The sequence below is a fragment of the Acinonyx jubatus genome, chromosome B2 (genome assembly GCF_027475565.1).
Source record: "Acinonyx jubatus isolate Ajub_Pintada_27869175 chromosome B2, VMU_Ajub_asm_v1.0, whole genome shotgun sequence".
Taxonomy (NCBI): Eukaryota; Metazoa; Chordata; class Mammalia; order Carnivora; family Felidae; genus Acinonyx; species Acinonyx jubatus.
The window spans coordinates 52,922,210-52,945,188 of NC_069385.1; the positions used below are offsets into that span (position 1 = coordinate 52,922,210).

General features: G+C 38.3%; 1 protein-coding gene across 1 annotated transcript in view; it reads right to left on the reverse strand.

The window, feature by feature from the left end:
• Window positions 1–22,979, reverse strand: part of CCDC162P (coiled-coil domain containing 162) — a 176,857-nt gene that overhangs the window by 132,732 nt on the left and 21,146 nt on the right. Inside the window, exons 3-12 of the mRNA XM_027057133.2 lie at window positions 21,225–21,373; window positions 18,104–18,176; window positions 17,598–17,708; window positions 13,500–13,613; window positions 11,769–11,963; window positions 10,252–10,405; window positions 9,028–9,185; window positions 7,150–7,302; window positions 5,340–5,441; window positions 642–803 (exon numbers count right to left, since the gene is read on the reverse strand). Coding sequence (XP_026912934.1) covers window positions 642–803; window positions 5,340–5,441; window positions 7,150–7,302; window positions 9,028–9,185; window positions 10,252–10,405; window positions 11,769–11,963; window positions 13,500–13,613; window positions 17,598–17,708; window positions 18,104–18,176; window positions 21,225–21,355 — 1,353 coding nt within the window. The 5' untranslated portion in view covers window positions 21,356–21,373. The remainder of the gene's footprint in view (window positions 1–641; window positions 804–5,339; window positions 5,442–7,149; window positions 7,303–9,027; window positions 9,186–10,251; window positions 10,406–11,768; window positions 11,964–13,499; window positions 13,614–17,597; window positions 17,709–18,103; window positions 18,177–21,224; window positions 21,374–22,979) is intronic.

Here is a 22,979-nt window from a genome sequence, read left to right on the forward strand (position 1 = left end):
CCCTGAGCCCCATGATTCCGTCAAGTCCAGGCTCAATTTCCTCCTTTATCCAGAGGCTTTTTCCCAAAAGAACCAACCCTGGGGGCACCACTTTGCCTCTAAAACACACACAATATTTAACAACTGTCCAACTCATTTGGTGTTTAGCACTAAGGAGTGGGGGCTCCTGGGTGGCTTCGTCCGTTAAACACTGAAGTGTGAAGCTTTGCATTTGTATGTATGGGTCCCGGCAGCAACATCTTGTATTACACTTCTTTATATGCCTGTTTTTAATTAGCATTTAAGTGTATTAAATGCTAATTATGTGTGTGTGTGTGTGTGTGTGTGTATAAATGTGTGTGTATATATATGTGTATATATACATATATGTATATACGTATATATGTACATGCATGTATACATATACATATATGTATATGTATATATGCATACATGTATGCATATATGTATATACATATATGTATATGTACGTATACATATATACATATATATATATATATATAAAATAAAAACAAGCCTGGCTGGGTAGTAAAGCTTTTAGGGGGAGGGTCTCTGCAAAACTACCAAAGTAAATTTCTAAGGTGTACACACAGGTGGTACGTAGAACAGAAAGGCACATTGGTTATTTCTTCCTGTTGTACCTGGTACAGGTTGATGTTGTTATAAATGTCCTCCCAGATACTGTCATAGTTGCACTGATGCGAACTCTGGGAAGCCACGAAAGCTGGATGAGATGGAGCCAGCATGACTGTCTTCGCCGCGTGGTCTTGGAGCACTTGCATCACTCGCTCAGGGCTGGAAATCTCAAGGAGTACAAGGGGGAAATGAATGGTTGGGAAAAGCATTATTCCCTTCTTTTCAGCAAGAATGTGGTCATGTACACACGAATAGGAAAGCAGTCCCAAGTGGGGCTTTATTCAGTTAAAAAATAAAATCATACTCAAACATCACGATTCCCTTATGTATGTCCATCCATTTAACATTGTAAGTATTCAAATACACATAGCAGCTCATTTAAAATTGTGTGACAACCCTCTAAACACAATAGCAGGTTGCTCCCCTAGAGGTGTTGTGGGACCAGTGAAAAGATGAACACCCATCATTTTGGGTACAAACCCTATTTGCTATTAGGAAGCTGCCAGGAGATGGAAGAAGAGGAGGCTGGGTAGTGTGAGGGAAGCATAGGCTTTGTAGGGACGCAGACTTGGGCTTGCATCTCTGCTGGAATCCTGTTCTTGTTCTGTCCTAACAAGAACACTAGGATGTATCTCCCCAGATTGCTGCAAGAACGCCTGGCATGTAGCAGGTACTGAATAAATGTTCCTTCTTTACCGGAAGTAAAGAATCAAATAATAGTCCCAACGCTGAACTCCTACTGCAGTGATACAAGTATTATGGAATTTCAATCATTTTAATATCACAAGGAACTTCAAATATCATTTAGTCCAATCTCTAATCAAAATCCCAATGGCGTTTTTTGCATAAGTAGAAAAATTCATCTTAAAATTTATACAAAATCTCAAGGGACTCCAAATCGCCAACATAATTTTGAAAAAGAAGAACAAAACTGGAGGACTCACACTTTCTGATTTCAGACCATATTACAAAGCTACAGTAATCAAAATGGTGTGGTACGGGAATAAATTGGATATATAGACCAACAGAATAGAATAGAAAATCTAGAAATAAACCCTCGAGTATGTGGTCAGATGATCAAAAGATGTCAATGTCATTCAACAGAGAAGGGACAGTCTCTTCAACAAATTGTTTTAGGACTGGATATCCACATGCAAAGCAATGAAGTTAAACCTTTATCTTATACCAGACACAAAAAAATTAACCCAAAATAGATTAAAAATCTAAACATAAGACCTAAAACCATAAAACTCTTAGACAAAAACAGGGAAAAACCTTCACAACATTGAATTTGGCAATGATTTCTTGGATATGACACCAAAAGCACAGGCAAGAAAAAAGCAACATAGACAAATGTGACTACATAAAACTTTAAACTTTTGTGCATCAAAGGATACAATTAACAGAGTGAAAGTCACCTAGGGAATGAGGGAATGTATTTCCAAATTACATATCTGATAAGAGTTTAATATCCAGACTATATGAAGAACTCCTACAACTTAACAACAACAAATAGAATAACCCAATTTAAAAATAGGCAAAGGACTTCAATAGACATTTTCCCAAATATGATATACAAATGGCCAATAAGCATATGAAAAGATTCTCAAAATCACTAATCATCAGAGAAATACAAACTAAAACCAAAATGAGATATCACCTCACATCCATTAGGATGGCTAATATCAAGAAAGACAGGAAGAAGGAGAAGAAGAAGGGGGAGAGAAGGTAGTTGGGGCGGAGAGGGAGGAGGAGGAGGAGAAGGAGGGGGAGGGGGAGACAGATGGGGCATTGAAGGGGAGGAGGAGGTGAAGGAAGAAAGAACAAGGAAGGAAGGAAGGAAGGAAGGAAGGAAGGAAGGAAGGAAGGAAGGAAGAAAATAACGTGCTGATGTGGATGTGGAGCAATTGGAACTCTTGTGTACTGTTGGTAGTATTGTAAAATGCTGCTCTTTCTATGGAAAATAAAAATTAAAAACAGAATTACCTTATGATCCATCAATTCCACTACTGGGTTTATATCCAAAAGAATAGAAAGCAGAATCTCAGAAAGATATTTACACATCCATGTTCATAGCAGCATGATTCATAATAGCCATGAGGTAGAAGCAACCCAGATGTCCATCAACAAATAGATTTTTTAAAACATGGTAGATACACACAAGAGAATATTTTTCAGCCTTAAAAAGGAAGGAAATTCTAATGTATCCTACAACATGGATGAACGTGGGTGGGTAAAATAAGTCAGTCATAAAAAGACAAATACTGTATTATTTCACTAATACATGGTACCTAGAGTAGTCAAACGCATACAGACAGAAATTAGAATGGTAGTTTCCAGGGAATAGGGAGAGGGAAGAATGAGGAGTTCTTGTTTAATGGGTCTACAGTTTCAGTTTGCTAGATGAAAAGCCCTGGAGGTGGACAGTGGTGATGATTATCCAACATTATGGATGTACTTAATACCACTAAACTGTACACTTAAAAATAGTTAAAACAGGGCATCTGGGTAGCTCAGCTGGCTAAGTATCCAACTCTTGGTTTCAGTTCAGGTCATGGTCTCACAGTTTGTGGGATCAAGCCCCAAATCAGGCTCTGTGCTAACAGTGCAGGGCCTGCTTGGGATTCTCTCTCTCCCTCTCTCTCTGACCCTTCCTTGCTCATCATGAAGTCTGTCTCTCAAAATGAATAAAGTATCTATATATGTATATGTGTGTGTGTGTGTGTGTGTGTGAATAAAATGTGTGTATATATGTGTGTGTGTGTGTGTGTGTGTGTATGTGTGTGTATAATGGAATATTACCCAGCCATCAAAGAGAATGAAATCTTGCCATTTGCAATGATGTGGCTGGAGCTAGAGTTTCTTGTGCTAAGGAAAATAAATCAGTCAGAGAAAGACAAACACCGTATGATTTCACTCCTATGTGAAATTTAAGAAACAAAACAGATGAACATAGGGGAAGGGAAAAAGAAAGAGAGGGAGGCAAACCATAAGAGACTCTTAACAGTGGAGAACAAATGTAAGGTTGATGGAAGGGAGGTGGTTAGGGTTGATGGAGGGGTGTTGGGTGGGGGGATGGGCTAAACGGGTGTTTGGCATTAAGGAGGGCACTTGTTGGGATGAGCACTGGGTATTCTATGTAAATGATCAATCACTAAATTCTACTCCTGAAACCAATATTACAGTATATGTTAACTAACTAGAATTTAAATAAAAACTTGAGACAAACAAAACTAGGCAAAAGAGTAAATTTCATGTCTATTTTACTACAATCAAAGAAAAGAGGGGGAAATAATATAAAGAGATCCCATGTACTCTTCACTCCATTTCCGCCAATGTTAACATCTTGCAAAACCATAGTACAGTATATCACAACCTGGATATTGACCTTGATACAGTGAAGTTATAGAGCAAATGCATCACCACAAGGATCCCTTATGTTGCTCTTTTATAACCACACTTCTTTCCCTTCCTCACCAGCCTCTCCTTAGCCCCTACAATCCACAAATCCATTCTCCATTTCTATACTTTGCCATTTGAAGAGTATTGTAGAGGGGCGCCTGGGTAGCTCAGTTGGTTGAGCGTCCGACTTCAGCTCAGGTCATGATCTCACGGTCTGTGGGTTGAGCCCCGCGTTGGGCTTTGTGCTGAGGCTCAGGGCCTGTGCTCAGAGCCTGGAGCCTGCTTCGGATTCTGTGTCTCCCTCTCTCTCTGACCCTCCCCTGTTCATGCTCTGTCTCTCTCTGTCTCAAAAATAAATAAACATTAAAAAAAAAAAAAACTTAAAAAAAATAAAAAAAAGAGTGTTGTAGAAATGGACTTATACCATCTTTATGCAATTGACTTTTTTTCAGTCACATAGTTCTCTGGAAATTCATCCAGGTTCTTGGGTATATCATTAGTTTGTTCTTTTTTACAGCTGACTGCTATTCTATGGTACAGATGTACCACAACTAGTTCATTTACCCTCTGAAAGACATCTGGGTTGTTTCTAGATTTTGGCTATTGTGAATAAAGCTGATAAAATGTTTGTGAAAAACAAAAGGGAGAGGAAATCTGGCCACATGCTACCACATGGATGAATCTTGAGGACATTACCCTAAGTGGAATAAGCCAGTTACAAAAAAGACAAATACTATATGAGTCCCACTTATAAGAGGTATCTAAAGGTAGTCAAATTTAGAAACAGAAAATAGAATGGTGGTTGCTAGGGGTTGTGGGGAGGAGGAAATAGGGAATTGTTGTTTAATAGGTACAGAGTTTCTGTTTGCCAGGTGAAAAAGTTCTGGAGATCTGTTTCATGATAATGTGAATATACTGAACACAACTACGTGCACGTAAAATGATTACTATGACAAATTTTATGCTGTGTGATTTTTACCACAATAAAAATAAGATAACTTCATCCAGTATTTCTGTTTCACAGATGAGGAAACAAACTCAAGGACGTTTTGTGATTAGACCAATGTCACACAGAGCATTAGTGCTGAAGCTGGACTGAAATGCAGCTCTTTTGACAATTGTTACTTTCTACTGAAAACTAACAGGGCTATAAAACTTTTGGAATTAGATTAGAACGTACCAAATAAAGCTTTCATAGAAAACCCATGGCTAATATTTCTTTAAAAGGGAAAGAAAATTCAATTTTCTGAGAATGATTTTAGCAAGAATTTAACTACAAGGGAACATGGTTACTTTCTTACCTTCAAAAACTTTGCTTGGAGTTGCATTAATGCATCAATTCTTTTCCGTTCTTTTAGTTTGGTCAACATCTTCTTTTGCCAAGGATCACATTTTGGCTTAATCTAACGGACAAATATGTTCATACAAAGTTACAACATAACAGAATGGTTCTAAAAAAAGTTGCAAGCAAAGAGATTCAAGGGCCTTCTGAAATGGGATCTAATCTTGGTGCTAGAAAGTTTGCCAAGATCATGGGACATCTTGGAAAGAGTCTGCATGGGTTCACAGATCCATGGAGGGAGATGGCAGCAGCAATTCCTGTTGGTGCCTGGCCTATGAGATATATTACTAGCTTCAACTGGGACGACACAGCACCATCCATGAGCAGGAGGGACCCTAAATCCATCAGTGTTGGGCACCACACTTGATTTATGGGGCAAGAAAAGTGTGACCACAAATACTCCACAGTAAAAATTTACCTTCTGCATTAATAGGGTATATTTCAAAAACTAGACCCATAGCTGTACATACATCAACATACTCATAACTCTCAAATTTATATCTAGCTCTAAGCTCCAGTCTATTATATCCAACTATCTCCTTGATATCTATAGTTGGAAGGCAAATGTAACAATCTAAAACAGAAAGTCTGGCTTTTCCCACACCAACCACCTATTTGCTCAAGCCCCAGGAGATTTCTCTCCTTTCCCACCGCCCATCTTACCATACAAGACTTTTCTTTCTCTCACAATTAGTTGATCCTCATTATTCATGGATTTTGTATTTGAAAATTTTCTACTCACTAAAATTTATTTTTAAAACCCAAACCAATAGTAGCAGATCTATCCAGGTTATTCATGGACATGCAAAGGATGGTGAAAAATTTGAATCATCCAACCCCACATTCCCAGATGAGGTCAAACAAGGTGACATTCTGCCTTCTTGTTTCAGTTCTCATACTGTAAACAAGTTCTTTTTGTTTCTACATTTTCATGTTTTTTACTGATGATGTCACTGCTTAAAATGGCCCCTAGGTATAGTGCTGAAGTATTCCTAAGTGTTCCTAAGTACAGGAAGGCTGTGATATATGTTATAGAAGATATACATATGTTTGATAAGTTTTTTTCAGGCATGAGTTATAGTGCTATTGGCCACGAGTTCAATGTTAATGAATCAAAAACATATGTTAGTCTTTAAACAGAAACACACATAAATCAAGGTTATGTATTGATCAGTTGACGAATAAACCTTGTATTTTCCCTATGAACAATGGTTCTGTATTTGTTAATTCAGTGTTTATGGCAACTTTATAGAACATAGTAACCCCAAACAATGAGAATCCACTATACTTACCACTACCCAAAATCATCTTGTTTAATCTGCTTCTGTATTGTTTGTAAATTGTGTATCTCCAGCACCAAGGGTCATGCCTCACACATAGTATATACTCAATGAATAGTTTTTGACTAAAAAGCTGGATTTACACAGCTCACTTATATCTCTGAACGTTATTCTTTGTTCTAGCCAAGTAGCCAAGACCACTAACAACAAGAGAGTTCTGACCCAATAGAGAGTACAGGATCATGGGGGTTTTTCAGAGAAGGCAGGTCAACATGGCTAACTTCAACATGGACCCAAGGCAGGAAGGAGCTGGGGGAGATTGGTGTACCTACCGTTGGTCCTATGGGACAGTTTGCTTAGGGCACTGAGGTGAGGGGAAAATAGGGACCCGACAGACCTGGTGCTACCAGGTTGCTTGGCCTGCTTGTAGGATACTTTATGACCATGCTGACATCACTGACAGGTGACTATCACTACAGGTCTCTTTACCTTTATAAAGGAAACCCAGTTAGCTTTCTTTTTCAAGGCCATACCAGGTCCTGCCAAACCCAAATTCTCCATAGTAGCTATCTTCGCATCATAGTCTGGAAATGTTTGCATTCTCTGTTGCTCCATAAAGATGCTTTGAAATTTTTGGGAAACCTAAACAGGATGAAGGCAAAGTTTTTCTTAAAGGGTCAGATAGTAAATATTTTAGTCTTTGCAGACCATATATATGGTCTCTGTTGCAAATACTCAACTCTGCATTTGTGGTATGAAAGCAGTCATAGTAATATGTAAACTAATGGGCATGGATGAATTCCAATAAAACTTTATTAAAAAACAAAACAAAACAGGTGGTGGCCTGCAGCTGTCATTTGCTGACTCTGCTCTAAGGAATTAGAGAACCAGAATAAACAGTACCCAAATATAAGAACTCTTCCTACACGAACAAAAAATTGTTATAATGTGATTGATTATCTTGTGAGCACAAGCACTGCACATAACACTGTTACAAGAAAATCAGAAGTGGAGGGGGCGCCTGGGTGGCTCAGTCGGTTAAGCATCTGACTTCAGCTCAGGTCATCATCTCGTGGTTCACGAGTTTAAGGCCCCGCATCTGGCTCTGTGCTGACAGCTCAGAGCCTGGAACCTACTTCAGATTCTGTCTCCCTCTTTCTCTGCCCCTCCCCTGCTCACACTTGGTCTCTCTCAAAAATAAATTTAAAAAAACGTTCAAAATAATCAGAAGTGGAAACTATTGCTATGGAAAGGAAACAAGCTGTTCTTTTGGAACAAGTTTGCTCAGCAGCTTCATGGGTTGGTTGGTTGGTTTGTTATCATTGATGATAGCTACTGTGTTATCATTTATTTTTGTTTATTTTGACTCTTTTAAAAACACCGTCTTATTCCAATTCCAGTTTTTGTTTATCACAATGCTTGCTGATAATGAGGGTAAGGTACTCCCTAGAAGGGCTCTGCTGCAAAGAAAGGCAAGAGCTGAAACATCATCACCTTCAAAGAAACCAGAGGACATGTGACACCACCGGTTTCAGGGAGCATAAAGAGACCATGTTACATATTAATAGAAATAATCCTAGTAAAATCATGCTGGAACAAGCACACATGGAAGTGAAGGTTGAATGTCAAGGCAAATGGTGACAGGGAGGACAGTGGCTCCTTCTTACACAAAGAGCATTCAAACACATTCAGATTTTAGTTTTGCCTGTTTGGATCAATCAATTTACTATTTTTCCCTAGTGAATACATATACTTGCAAAATTCCACACCCAGACCTAAAGTAATATCTTTATTGTTGATGCTTTGGCTGAAAACTTTATATTCTAAATTTAAAGCTATCCATACATAATTCTATTTTTTCCCTTTGAAATGAGTTTTAACATGGTTTCTATTAATACGAGTTTTTTTTTTAAAGGAAGTGCAACACTGTGTTACAGTTCAGCAGACTGCATGACTTTAAAAAATTACTCATAATATAAAACTCTATTGAATTTAAAGAATTTTTGCCAATAGGAGAGCTACTACAACACATTCCGAGAATCGAAGGGCTCAAGGCACTAGACAACCCCATTATGCAAATCTTCCAAGTCTTGGCTACTTTTATACCATCTACTATGGACTATAAACTACTCTTTCTTTAAATTCTACAGAAAAATAAATCCTGTGATCCTTCTGTGTTGTATATTCAAGAGACCCAGTACTCTTACAGAGGGGAAGTTCAAGTGCTATCTAAATCTCACCTATTACAATTAAATTTTATCACTCTAGAAACAATTGAGGCAGGATAAATATCTAACTTTGTGGCAAACAGTAGTGTTTTCTTTCACGAACACCTATCTTTGTATTAAGAAAGAGTCCATCAAGTACCAAATTAAAAAGTTCCATTTCCTTAGTAGCATCCCTTAGCTCTTCCACGTCATATGGGATATTAAAATGGGAGAGCAGGAGCCTCAGCTGGGGTTTCAGTCCTTCTCTTTCAGTCACATGTTGGGGCAGGGAGAAAGCAGCTTCTGTTCTTGTCAGCCCTAAAACAAAGCAAAGCAAAACAAAACAAAACAAAACAAAAAACCAAAACCAAGAACACTAAGACCAATAAACACTAATCAGGGAGGGAAAATGGAGTGTTCTGCGAGATAACTGAAGGCAGGAGCTTCTCTGTTCACAGGGAGGCCCATTCTGCTCTTTGCCCAAGCTTCTCTGGCACAATTTATAGGCCAGGCCATCCTGGGCCATGCCTATCTGACAAACCCTTGATGCTGGCTTTCTGGGGGAGGTAGCAAGGACCACTCACCTTCACACAGCCTGTAGGAGAAACCCAACAGACCCTTTGAAGAATGACTTAGTGGGAGAACTACCTATAGTCCTTTGTGGTAAACAAAGATTATGATTTATAAATTAACCAACAAATTAGAAGAAAGTGAGAGCTTTTATCTCCTTTTGCCTGGCTCACTCCTGCTCATTTTTAAGGACCCAGTTCAGACGGCCTTCCTCTGAGACGCCTTCTTTGATTCCCTACAACTAAGATGGCTGCCACTTTGGGTGCTCCTGTGTCACCCTGTACATATCCCAAGCAAATATGCCACTCAGAGTAGAAAACTGATTAGGTTTCTTAGTTATCTATAACACAAGGTAAGGGCAGGAGGACCATTAAATTGATTCAGATACGGAAATTATTTTTTAAACATGTAATAGTAAAACTGAAAGAGACCTTAGGTATCACTTAATCTGAAAGGTGTATTTTGGAGATGAATAAATTGAAGCCCAAAGAGATGAAATGACCTAAACAGGCCCACGGTGAGGCCACCACAGAAATATATCTGGAACCTAGTACTCTCAACTTCAAGTTCATTGCTTTTCTCCCTCTCTCTTTATTTGCCAGTTATAAAGAGGGAGATAATAATGTCTAAGAAAAGTATTTTTCTTATTTTTTCCATCATAAAATATTAAATTAATACTTGTTTATTAAGAAGATATAACTTCTTGGCTTATAGAAAAATGTCAAGCAAGATCAATGCCATAAAACAACACATGTGCAAAACCACAATCTTCTTTCTCCACATTACCCAAGGAGAGAGAAGACTGATTTCTTACCTGAAATGCTGGTATCCACAGGGTCTAGAGATCCAGAACTCTGGATATTAGGGTCGATGTCATCAACACATACATTTTCATTCTCCTGACAAGCCTCAGGAAATTCATCAATAGCTACACTCAGCACTTTGGAGATGGGCAAATACTGGAGGGACTATAGAAGGGCACAACCAAGAGGCCACATGTCAACTCAATTCTCACAGAAGCTTCCAGATTTAGGTTCAGGAGCAGCCCTTTGCTTTGATAGAGGAGGAGATAGAGGTGGGTCTTAGTAACCTGCTCAAACATGGGGTGCTAAATCTGGATCTGGGAGACTTGTTGTGGTCACCAACACTAAGCAACCTGAACCTCTAAGTGGGTCTACATTGATCAAGCATCCATTATGGACAAGACACTGTGTGAGGTATTAGGGATACCAACAAGAATAAGACATGGACTTGGGGCACCTGGGTGGCTCAGTTGGTTAAGCATCTTGACTTTGGCTCAGGTCATGATCTCGTGGTCCGTGAGTTTGAGCCCCACGTCGGGCTCTGTGCTGATGGCTCAGAGCCTGGAGCCTGTTTCAGATTCTGTGTCTCCCTCTCTCTCTGACCCTCCCCCATTCATGCTCTGTCTCTCTCTGTCTCAAAAATAAATAAACGTTAAAAAAATTATTAAAAAAAAAAGAATAAGACATAGACCAGCCTCAAAGAGTTCACAGTTTAATGGGGGGACAAAGACTTATGAGCACAGTGTTATTATGTCATGTGACTGGGGAGAGAGGACTCACAGGTAGACACCATAGTGACCAACTAGGGAAGGACTGAAGTTAGGATGATGGCCAGTTTTCTGGTTTGGGTAATTCAGTGGATGGTAGTATCACTGAGATGAGGCATAGACGAGTAGGAAAAGATTTAGGTAGCAAAATAATAATCTTCCTAAAATAGACATATGATCACATCACTCCTTTCTGATGCCTCTAGCCTGGGTTACAGCCTCTCATTGGTGACTCTATTTACTCTGTGATTATACTTATTCTGTTCTTTTCTATTCCATCCTATTCTTTCTTACCACATGGTATTTAAGTTGAATATTTACTTGCTCATTTCCCTTCCAGCCTGCGACCCAGTTACTTTTTTCAGCAAAGCCCATATTGTTGTTTCATGGCCCTGGACATGTACCTGGCATGTATTAGACCCTTATTAGATACTGCTGAATAAAAAAGCAGATCTAAATGGGACATGATATATTCTTAACAAGATGATGAGAACAAGAACTTGCAGAGTGAGTATGCAATAATACAGCAGACACATGTTTGAAAAAACTAAATTAATGGAGTGGTTTCATTAGAGCAAGTTTTCAAAAAAAAACATTTTCAAAGGTTTCAGAGAAAAAAGCTAATGACTATTTTCCTGTCATTCGTAGGGCAAGGAGAACACAGAAGCAGTGACAATCCAAAAGTAGGTGACAGGTGTGAAAAAACAATGCTGACCATCATGGGAGGGCACTATATTATCATATAACTATGTTTCACATACCCGTAGGTAGTGGTGAACAGTCCTGAGCGAGTGTAGGTGACATACAATCCACTTTGTGTAAATAGTCAGGTCTTCTTGTGTCACTAAGTTAGAAGGATTGTTTTTTCCCAGAAGGAAGTTTTCTCGTGCAACAGACAATCTTTCAGCTCTCTGAAGGGCATCATTGTATTCCTGCATAATGTAGGCAACTTGTTTCTGTTTAAGAGGAAGGCAGAGTCAGAACACGATTATTTGCAAGCTGTTCTCTTGTGTCATTTGCTTCCAAGCATAGGCTAATGCTGTTTGGGGGCCAAATAAGAGGCTCCTAGAATATCAAAATTCTTTCACATTCTGAATTTGACTGACAAGGGCAGCAGTCATATTCTTAGGAGAGAGAGAAGCAAAGAGTCAGTGCATATGGATGTTTGATAACTATAGGGGGCTTCTTAGCTTTTTATCTATAGCACAGGAGGCCAAATCCATGAAGAAAAATGCATTTTCTTTTTTTTTTCAATATATGAAATTTATTGTCAAATTGGTTTCCATACAACACCCAGTGCTCATCCCAAAAGGTGCCCTCCTCAATACCCATCACCCACCCTCCCCTCCCTCCCACTCCCCATCAACCCTCAGTTTGTTCTCAGTTTTTAACAGTCTCTTATGCTTTGGCTCTCTCCCACTCTAACCTCTCTTTTTTTTTTCCTTCCCCTCCCCCATGGGATTCTGTTAAGTTTCTCAAGATCCACATAAGAGTGAAACCATATGGTATCTGTCTTTCTCTGTATGGCTTAGAAAAATGCATTTTCTATCATACAAAAGTTCCTTTAAATCTCATCCTTAAAAATAGTTGCCATTATCTTCTGCCACAGGCAGAACAGGGAAATAGGTGCATCCATTAGTTCCTTTACCATCTTTAGCCGTGACTTAAAAAAACTGAAAAGCTACACTGTTGAAAAACAGTATGGAGATTCCTCAAAAAATTAAAAATAGAAATACCACATAATCTAACAATCCCACTTCTGGGGACATATCTAAATAAAACAAAATCAGTATCTCAAAGAGATATCTGTATTCCCATGGCCACTGAAACATTATTCTCAATAGCCAAGATACAGAAACAGTCTAAGAGTCTGCTTATGGATGAATGAATAAAGAAGATGTGGTATATTACACACAATGGAATATTATTCAGTAATGAGAAAGAAGGAAATCCTAACACCTGTGACTGATGTTAGGAATGGACTTGGAGGATGTTATGCTAAGTGAAATAACTGAGACAGAGAAAGACAAATACTGTATGATTACATGATGATTTTTTTAAAAAAGTTGAACTCATAGAAGCAGAGAGTAGAACAGTGGTTACCAGGGACTACAGAGTGGAGAAATATTGGTCAAAGGGTACAGATTGGCAGTTGTGCAAGATGAATGAGTCTAGAGATCTAATGTACAGGTATGATGACCATACTTAATAATGTGTATTGACAAGCTTATTGATCATTTTGTTTCATTATAAAAAAGAGGGGTACCTGGGTGGCTCAGATGGTTAAGCATCTGACCCTTGATTTTGGCTTGAGTCATGATCTTACAGTTGTGAGATAAAGCCCTGTGTCAAGCTCTGTGCTGAGTGTGGAGCCTGCTTAAAATATTCTCTCTCTGTCTCTCTCTCTGTGTCCCCCACACCACTCTTTCTCTAAAAAAAAAAAAAAAAAAAAAAAAAAAAGAGCCCATAGGTTCTGTTCTTGAGATTCCTACCTTGTAAAGAGGATAAAGTTGCTCCATAATCTTACTGTGCTGGCAAAACCTCTTCCATCTAAGCATGTGTAAATATTTACTCTGGGCCAGCTGGGTAATTCTCTCTGTATAATACTTTAACAAAAACAATGATAAAAATTAACAGTTAGAATACAATTAGAGTAGAAAGACTGAAGTCTTAAGAACACTAACAATAGGAAAATCACTCTCTGGTTGCTTCAAAATGATGGATTTTTCCTACACGAAGATCATAAAATTAAGAAACCTAGCTCAAGACACCATTAAACTTTAAATGAAGCAAGTAGTTATTTCTAAATCTATATGATATGTTGCCAATCTAACAGATGGTACTTTATCATTTAGTCAACAATTTTAGCAGTGACATAAAAGCCTGTACAATTGTCTAAGGCTACACTGAAAATTTCTTAAAAACTGAAGTTATAAGTCTAAAAATATGAAGCACATTATAGGTAAAATTATAGCTTTTAATCTTAGACCAGAAATTTTATTTATACTTAAAAATAGTCAAATAAACCAACCATTTTTAATGTTTTATTTATGATAATAAATATAATACTGGCCATGATGGAACAGGTAGGAACAGACTCATCCTTCCATCATAAATAACTAGAAAATAGAACAAAATAAACAGGACAACTATTTTCTGACATAAAACAACACACAATGCAGGACTGTGGTCCTTGAAGGACACAAATGCTATGAGCCCTACAATCACCTTGGTTTTCTGCCTGAAGAAGGCAGTTTCTGAACAACAGAATAAGAGAGGAAATCCCAAACAGAGCATGGCAGTCTCTCTGAGTTAAGGAGAGAGAAATTGAAGCTTCAGAGGCTGAGTCAGCTGGAATTTGCAGGGCAGAGTACTGGAGAGAGGGATGTTGTGCAGAGAAAGGGCTCCAGAAATCTGCATGGAGATTTCTTTGAGCTTTTTGCTGACTATTAAACTATGCATACAGAGGGTGAAACTCCATGAGGCCATGCAAAGAATAACTGACTAGGGAAGTATAAACTGAATAGTTCTCACAGTTCATACAGGGACAAGAAATGTTCAAGTTCCAGTTAAAGAGAAGAGTCCTCATTGCCACCTGACACGTTCAGTGGAGACACCAGAAGAGTCACACTTTAGTAATAAGGATAAATGATCCTGAGTGAAAGTTAGTCTAAACTTGATCTAGCTTGATACCAAGCCTTGAAAGTATGAAGCCGATCTACAACTTAAATGCCTGTCAGAATAAACTCTAATAGTCTTTAAAAGGAATTTAAAAAACCAGCATTCATTGCTGGAGGGGTTGTGGGTGAGAGGGGTGGGCTAAAAGCATAAGGGGCATTAAGAAAGACACTTGTTGGGATGAGCACTAGGTGTTATACATAGGGAATGGATTTCTGGAATCTACTGAAATCATTATTGCACTATATGCTAACTAACTTGGATGTAAATTTAAAAAAATCAGCATACAAAAATGTAAGATTGAAATGTCCAGTGTCAAAAAAAATTACTAGACATGCAAAGAAGCAGGAAAATGTGACCCAAAAGCAGGAGAAAAATTAATGAAGAGAATCAGACCCAGAAATGGCACCAAGATGAAATTAGCGAATAAGAACTTTAAAAGAGCTAATATACTAATATGCACAGCATGTTCAAGGACTGAAAGGATGGGGCACCGGGGTGGCTCAGTCAGTTAAGCATCCAACTGTGGCTCAGGTCACGATCTCATGGTTCATGTGTTCAAGCGCTGTGTCGGGCTCTATGTTGACAGCTCAGAGCCTGGAGCCTGCTTTGGATTCTGTGCCTCCCTCTCTCTCTGCCCCTCCCCTGCTCACATTCTATCTCTCTCTTTCAAATATAAATAATCATTTTTTTATAAAAATGATTAAAAGGAAAATGTGAACATAATAAGGAGAGAAATGAAAAGTACCAAAAAAATCAAATAGAAGTACAAAAGAAAACTACAATATATGAAATGAAAAATTCATTGGATATGATTAACAGCAGCTTAGTGCAGAAGAAAAGATCAGTGAACTTGAAGATATAGCAATAGAAACTATACAAAATGAAGCACTGAGGGAAAAAAAAAGACTGAGAATAAATTAACAGAGCTTCGTTGACTTACAGAATGATACAAAGTGATTGAACAAATGTCTAATCAGAGTCCCAGAAGGAAGGAAGGAGATGGAAAATATATTTAAAGAAATAATATTTGAAAACTTTCAAAAACTGATGAAAATGATAAAAATCACAATCCAAGTAGGTCAACCAACTCCTAGCAAGAGAAACATAAAGAAAAACTCATCAAGGAATACCACAGTCAAATAGCTTAAAACCATTAGAGAAAATCTTTTTTTTTAATTAAAAATTTTTTTAATGTTTATTTTTGAGAGAGAGAGCAAGCACAAGCAGGGAAGGGGCAGAGAGAGAGAGGGAGACACAGAATCTGAAACAGGCTCCAGGCTCTGAGCTGTCAGCACAGAGCCCGATGAAGGGTTTGAACTTGAGAACAGCAAGATCATGACCTGAGCCGAAGTTGGATGCCCAATGTACTGTGCCACCTAGACACCCCTAAGAGAAAATCTTAAAAGCACCCATAGAACAAAAGGACACATTGTGTTAGGAAATGAAAACTATCTATGCCAGAAGACAGTGGAGCAACATCTTTAAAGTGACAAAGGAGAAAAACTATCAACCTAGAATTTTACATTCAACAAAAATACCTTTCTAAAATGACGGCAAAATGAAGACTTTTTGCAAAAAAAAAGCAAAGAGAATTTATTCATGGCTGATCGGCAGTACAAGACATGTTAAAGTCTGTTCTTTTTTTTTTTTAAGTTTATTTATTTATTTTTGGGAGAGAGCGAACACAAGCAGGGGAAGGACAGAGAAAGACACAGAATCCAAAGCAGGCTCCAGACTCTGAGCTGTCAGTACAGAACCCAACATGGGGCTTGAATCCACAAACTGTGAGATCATGACCTGAGCTGAAGTCAGAAGCTTAACTGACTGAGCCACCCAGGTGCCCCTAAAGTCTGTTCTCTAGACAGAAGATAAATTATATCATATGGAAGCTTAGGCTACACCAAGGTTTCTTAAACCCAGCACTATTGACATTTGGGACTGGATAATTTGTGGTGTGGCTATTCTGTGCATAGTAAAATATGTAGCAGCATCCCTGGCCTCTACCCACTAGATGCCAGTAGGAATCCATTCCTCTCCCAAATTGTGACAAAATGTCTCTAGACGCTGCCAGATGTCCACCATCTCCAGTCTCCCCTTCTCTTCGCTGACAATCACAGATATACACAAAAGAATGAAGAGTGCCAGAATGATAGGAAAGTGAATCTTAGATGACGGTAATGACAAAAGTTTAGGTGGCAAATAGAATCTCAACATCTTTTATTTCTTTGTGATTAATTTATTAATTGCTAGTTGCTAATGAACTAATTTGTTTGCAGAGTGAGAATATAACTCATAACATAAGAGTAAAGAACAAAGAGTTTTAAAAACCAAAGCAATACATGCTTATTATAAGAAATTTAGAAAATATATAAAAGTAAAAAGAAGAGATTCATTGTTCTGCCATCCAAAGATAGTGATTGCTAACATTTTGGTCTATGTCCTTCAAGTGTTTTTTCTATATATTATATGACCGTTATTATGAAACACACACACCTTAGTTTTTGTCAACTAATACTACATAATAACAGAATAGTTTCTTATGCTAAAAAATGTTTAATGGTAGAACAATATTCTATCCAGTATTATGCTATTTTTCTTAACTCTCCTATTGTTTGATATTTAGGCAATTCTGATTTTTTCACTTTTATTGTAATGTTGCAATAATAATCTTTATGGAAAATGTTTTCTACCATATTTTGAGTTATTTTCTTAAAATACATTTTCAGAAATATATTCCCTAGCTAAGTCAACAGCTTTTTGAGGGCTGAGACTTTCTTAGTATTGTATTGCCTCATAATACCAGCACAGGGAGTAATTGATAGAAACTTAGTCAATAGTTTAGTGACGATAACTAAATTTCTATTAATTTCCAGATCTGTTTTTCAAATTGCAGCATGACTCTTACTTACCTGCAACAGAAGCAAAGGTAAATTTTCAGGAGTGTACTCTCTTCTTAGGCAGCTCTCTAGCTCCCTCTGCATGACATCTGCTTGAACAACAAGGGGCTTTGACTCAGCCACCTGAACCCCAGGCAGCAGAACAGGCAAACAAAGAAATGAGGAAGAAAAATTACCATTGTTTATGACAGCAAATGATATTCAATTTCTGATAGTTTTTACACAACATGTTATACTGTTATACCTCGGTTTCCAAATAACGAATTGTAATAGCACAAATCAAGAAACTGTAAAATTTCAAAACATCACAAAAAATAGGTATCTCCAAAGAAGTAGTGGCCTACTCTGATCTAGCAGTGAGCATTGGGCTGTTTTGCTCTCATAACACTGTCAATAACATCAGCTGGTGTTTGATGAAAATAAAGTTTTCTTGCTAAATGTTTCAAAAAGTTAGCAAAATCCAGTGTATTGTTGTATTACAATACAATTGTGTATTACAATTACACTCTCCTACTCACCTGTAAAGTTTTCTTTAGAGCCAATTCCCTTTCTTTTCGAAAGTAAGAAATGTCCTTGGGCATTCGAATAGAGCTGCAGAAAGATTTATGCAATAGAAGCTGTAATTATAGAAACTGTAATAAACCAAATTATAGATAGGCCCTGATTACTCTTCAGAACTGCTCATTTCTAAATAACTATGTCATATTATACTGGATTATTGAGAGCATGTAAAGACCATGTGCTTCTGTCTTAGTCTGAATCTCTCTTGTGTCTAACTCATGTTTGCTAAGCCTTTCCATGGGCCAATTTTCCTTTCCTTCACTTTAACATGGTTTTTCCTACTCTCCTTGATTTACCTCTCTATTTTCAATTCCAGAGTACCGGAAGAAGCACAATGATTAAGATTCCCCCCCACACACATATTTCCTCCAGTAACCTCATCTCTAACGAGTACTATGCTTATCAGACATCTCTTTCACCCTACACAAAACTAGTATCAGTTTAAACAAGATGTTTTTATTGTTGTGTTCTTGCTAATTTATTAAACATGAAATACTTTGAAAATTATTTTAACTGAGTTGTACTGTCTGAACCTAGTCACGAAGGAGTTGTTTGCACCATGGGCTCTGACATGAGAAGGCACAAGTAGCACAGCCGTGGGGCCCAGTAATGAAGGAGGACCCTGTGAAAGCAAGAAGGGAGCTCTCCCCATTGGGGGTAAGATACACTCCAAGGCTTGGCAGCTTTGGGAACATCAGAGTACAGCAACCCTGGTATAGACATCACTTTCTCAAGATAAAACTTTGCAGACATTGGCAAGGAAGCCACAGCAGGTAGCTGTGAAACACATGTGAGAAACCACCTAGAGATTTGAGAGGGACTGTAGGCAATGAAATTCAGGTTAATGTTGTTCATATGACCCTATTAGTCCCCATGGGTAAGTTTTAAGGAAAGATGAAAATAGACTGTTAGTTTGTATACTTGTCAGCAGGCCCTCTACCCCCACTATAGGCAGTGGTCCTGTGAAAAGACCAGACAGGAGGTCCCTCAGCTGCATGAGTCTAAGCAACTCACTGAGCCATTTGTGTTGAATTCCCAACTGAAGTTGGAGATAATGCCTCCCTATCTCCTCATATCTTGGCTTTGATGAAAAAAATGAGGCAAGCTCTGAAAAAGCCTTAAGAGTAAAAGCACTAATAAATCAAAGCTGTAGTTTCTGTGATTACTGGCTGCCTGAATCCTGGCTGCAACCTCATGGAGGTGGAGAACCAGTAACCAAGTAGAAAGGGAACAGGCAGTCAGGGAAACAGAAGAAACCCATCCCTTTCCTGCCCTCTTGTCTTCTGATTTTTTTTGGCATGCTGGAAGATTGAGCAGTGTCCTGGGCTTAGCTGCCTAAACCTTCTCTTATTCAAAACGTGTTTTTCATCTCAGTTCATCTCCAAGTGTCTATGAATGACTTAAAAGAGTGGTGTGTACCTGAACCCATAAAAATCCACCCATGTGTTCAATCTAGTATTGTTTATTCAGCATACAGTCATTCACCTATTCACTCAGCCAAGCACTTATGAGACATTTAACCACTACAAAGACCTGGGTTTGGGGGTAAACTGATAATAGACAACCAGGAAAAAAAAAAAAAGAAAAATTACCAAGGCACCACTATACTACAGTTCTTAATAAATTTTTGAATCTAGTGGGTAATGAGAATACTAGAGTGATTATTTGAAGTGTACATTTTCCATTTTCCTTGGACTCCAGAACCTAGCACAACACCTGGCAAATAGAAGGTGCTCAGTATTGATTGAATTAATAAGTAGATTCTTCCAGGTGCAGTGATAAGTGGTTTGGGGGGAGTAGAGAAATACAAGTGTCCAGAGATTTCCCATCACTCTATTCTAAAAAATAAAAGAGACTTCAGGAAGACTTTCTAACACAATGTACAAAGAGGAGACACTTGTTTGACCCTGAGACACTGAAACTGTAACAATATTGACACTGATCTTTGTACAGTGTCTTCTAGTTTTCAAAGTGCTTTAACATGCATTACCTCACTTGATCCTTATAATATAGGCAAGGTACATATTTGTAACCTCATTCTTCACAGAAAGAAACCAAAGTTGAGAGAAATAATGACTTGCGTGGTTCCATTACCTTTTCGCTTCATCATACAATCTTTGATCTGCTTCCTACAACCAGTGGCTTCAAATACAAATTATAAAACACACTAAATACTAGTTCTTCAGAATCATCTTTGGAATGAGGTAGTAATGTATGTATTTACTGCTTCTTCCCCTGATCTTCTTTCCCCAACCCTCACCATCCACATTGTGTTTACTTGGCTATTCGACCTAACAGGGACCTCATATTGTTCCTATTGACCAATTGTAGCAATAATAGAAAGAAAGGGATTTGAAGATCCTGAGCCCATGAGACTTGCCACTTAGGGGCTAATCTTTTTACCTTTGTTCTTCAAAAGAGATTGCTATCATTGGATGCATTTACCTATAGAAAAGCTCCTAATAAAATACCATTTGCAGAATTCATTACCAAACATCTAGCATTATTTCAGTTTTTATATGCCTCATCAAAATCAAGGTCAAATTCAATTAAAATATTTTTGGAAAAAATGAGACCTCTTTGCACTTAGCATGATTGTATAATAGCATCTGGAACTTTAAATTTTTGTTTTTTTATTTCTTTTATTTTTTGAGATAGAGACAGAGCATGAGCAGGGGAGGGGCAGAGAGAGGGGGAGATACAGAATCTGAAGCGGGCTCCAGGCTCTGAGCTGTCAGCACAGAGCCTGACACGGGGCTTGAACTCACGGAGCATGAGATCATGACCTGAGCTGAAGTCGGACGCTCAACCAACTGGGCCACCCAGGCGCCCCATAGGATCTGGAACTTTAAAACAATGGTATTTGTGAGCACTTTTCTATTTTCCTTGGTATGATATTGCCTCTAAATGTCTTAGCAATACTAGAATACAGGAAAAACTCATGGCCAGCCGTAAAATCTGAGCTTGAGATAATGCCAATTGTCTATATAAACAATAAGAGGGAGCTGATAGAGACTATGGGGTGAAAGTGGGAGCTGAAGCCCCTGAAGACCATGCCTTCTCACTACTACTATTTACCTGTAAGCTTGATGAGTCTCCTGTTCTTCTATCTCAGACTTTAGTTCAGTCAGTTGCAAAGCCAGTTCTTTTTCTAACTGCTGGATCCTTTCTGTGGAAGCGATCTTATAAATTTCATCCATGATTTGCATTTACTGTTTTATCATATCCTGAAAAACAAAGAGTACAAAGTTTCTGTGGCTGACTGACTCCCTTGGTAACCTTTATCCAGTGTATGAAACTTTGTCCCTCTTTCTTCAAGAAGTCATGCCAACTTTGTGATAATGTATGCTTTTGCAATTTGAGGAAACAGGCTGACTAGACTGTTGTCATTTATGATTTAATTACCATTTAGTAAATAGTAGAGAAAACAGAAATCAGAACCTCCATTGACTATGTTCAGCCCAGTTCACCTTCAGAAACATCCCTACTCGAGCTCTGATGATGGTGGTTTATTAAAACAAGAATGCCTCCCTCTGGCCCAACCTCTGCAGTCTTCATAAAGGCTTGTGGGAATTACACACTAAATGTTATTAACGGTGGTTAATGTGGTTAAGGTTGACTTACAGTATCACTTCAACTGGAACAAACAATAGGTGGGTATGGGATCCCTCTACGTGCCTAGAGCATTTCTCCATAAGCCTTTTTTGAAGCCATGAACTTCTGACTAGGGAGAACATATTGAGGATGGAAAGCAACCTAATATGATCATGATCTTTGCACTTTGGGATTTGCAAGAAAATCATACTTATGCATTTAAATGTGCTTTCTTAGCTCTGAATGCTTATATTTGGCATACTGCTTTTACCGTTAAATAAAATAGTTGATAATGCCTCAGCCCTACCCCATCCAGTTCACAGCCTGTCAAATACAACACAGTTATTTACTAAGAGCTTAGTCAGTAATTCTCATACAACACAAATTAACTGCATGACCCAGAATGGATCCCACGATTTGTAGGGGATTCAGAAGATGATGTGTTTCCTGTGCTACTGCTGCTACTGTCCTGGATATGTGGGATAAACTAATTCTTGGGTCACATTAGACAGGTTTAAAATATTTAACCCTTCCCTTTTTGCTTTGGCCTTTCTAGATTTTCATTTTTTCTTTCAGAGATATTTCATTTTCACAAGTTAATCTGCTGTCATTCCAACAAATAATTAAGCTGTAGAGATGTTTTGTGTAGAGGCTTCCTTTGGGTCTTATTTATTCTTTTTATAAATATTAGGAATGGAAATGAGCATGCATGCTCAGTCTAGGTTGTGAACCTGCTGCGTAATAAATCTGTCATGTTTGGCACACTGCTGGAGCTCAAAAAAATGCATTGTTGTTCCTAGCAAAAGTAAAATGTTGTTATGAAAAATATTTGCCACTTGGCAGTGTCCTTTCAAGTTGGGCAAACAGTGAAACAGCTGCCTTAACAGCTGCATTCCAATCAGCAGCCAAGAGTGGCAGCAACACAGGCTGGCTGATTCTTCTTCCAAAGGATGGACATTCTGCCTTCATTTCCTGATCAGTTTCAACACTTCGCAGCTCAGAAATGAGAACATTTAATCCTGCATCGTTTAGCTCACTGCACAGTGAAGTAAAGTATTCACAAAATTAACATCAGGAGAGGTCAGTCTTTGACAACTATCCGTGAGATGGATCCAACCCAGAGGAATCCATGCCTGTTGAGCGCACACATCTAGTGCCAAAGAGACAAACAGCTCTGTGTATTGGAAGGCAGGATAGGGTGGATTCCATTAGTGAGTACCTACCTGTTCTGTATCAGGC